Source organism: Cystoisospora suis (genome assembly GCF_002600585.1).
Source record: "Cystoisospora suis strain Wien I chromosome Unknown contig_10013, whole genome shotgun sequence".
Lineage (NCBI taxonomy): Eukaryota > Apicomplexa > Conoidasida > Eucoccidiorida > Sarcocystidae > Cystoisospora > Cystoisospora suis.
Genome location: NW_027162787.1, coordinates 4724 through 4926, shown reverse-complemented (window position 1 = coordinate 4926; position 203 = coordinate 4724). Strand labels below are relative to the sequence as shown.

Here is a 203-nt window from a genome sequence, read left to right as displayed (position 1 = left end):
CCTTTGGTATCTGTGCGGGTGTGTCTTGTTTCCAGGGTGGCCAGCAGAGGAGTGGCACACAAACAAATCGATTGTCTTTATGACGCTCGCGCCTGTCATCGGAAGTGCTAACTATGCGCTAGCTTATTCCTCTATTGCTGCCGGTATGACTTATCTCGCCTACTCTTAGGGGTCGTTCTTCTCCTTCATTCTTTCTACAAGAG

General features: G+C 49.3%; 1 protein-coding gene across 1 annotated transcript in view; it reads left to right on the top strand.

The window, feature by feature from the left end:
- The first annotated feature begins 35 nt into the window (after positions 1–35).
- Positions 36–203, top strand: part of CSUI_011180 (lem3 cdc50 family protein) — a 4134-nt gene continuing 3966 nt past the window's right edge. Inside the window, exon 1 of the mRNA XM_068071281.1 lies at positions 36–143. Coding sequence (XP_067916743.1) covers positions 80–143 — 64 coding nt within the window. The 5' untranslated portion in view covers positions 36–79. The remainder of the gene's footprint in view (positions 144–203) is intronic.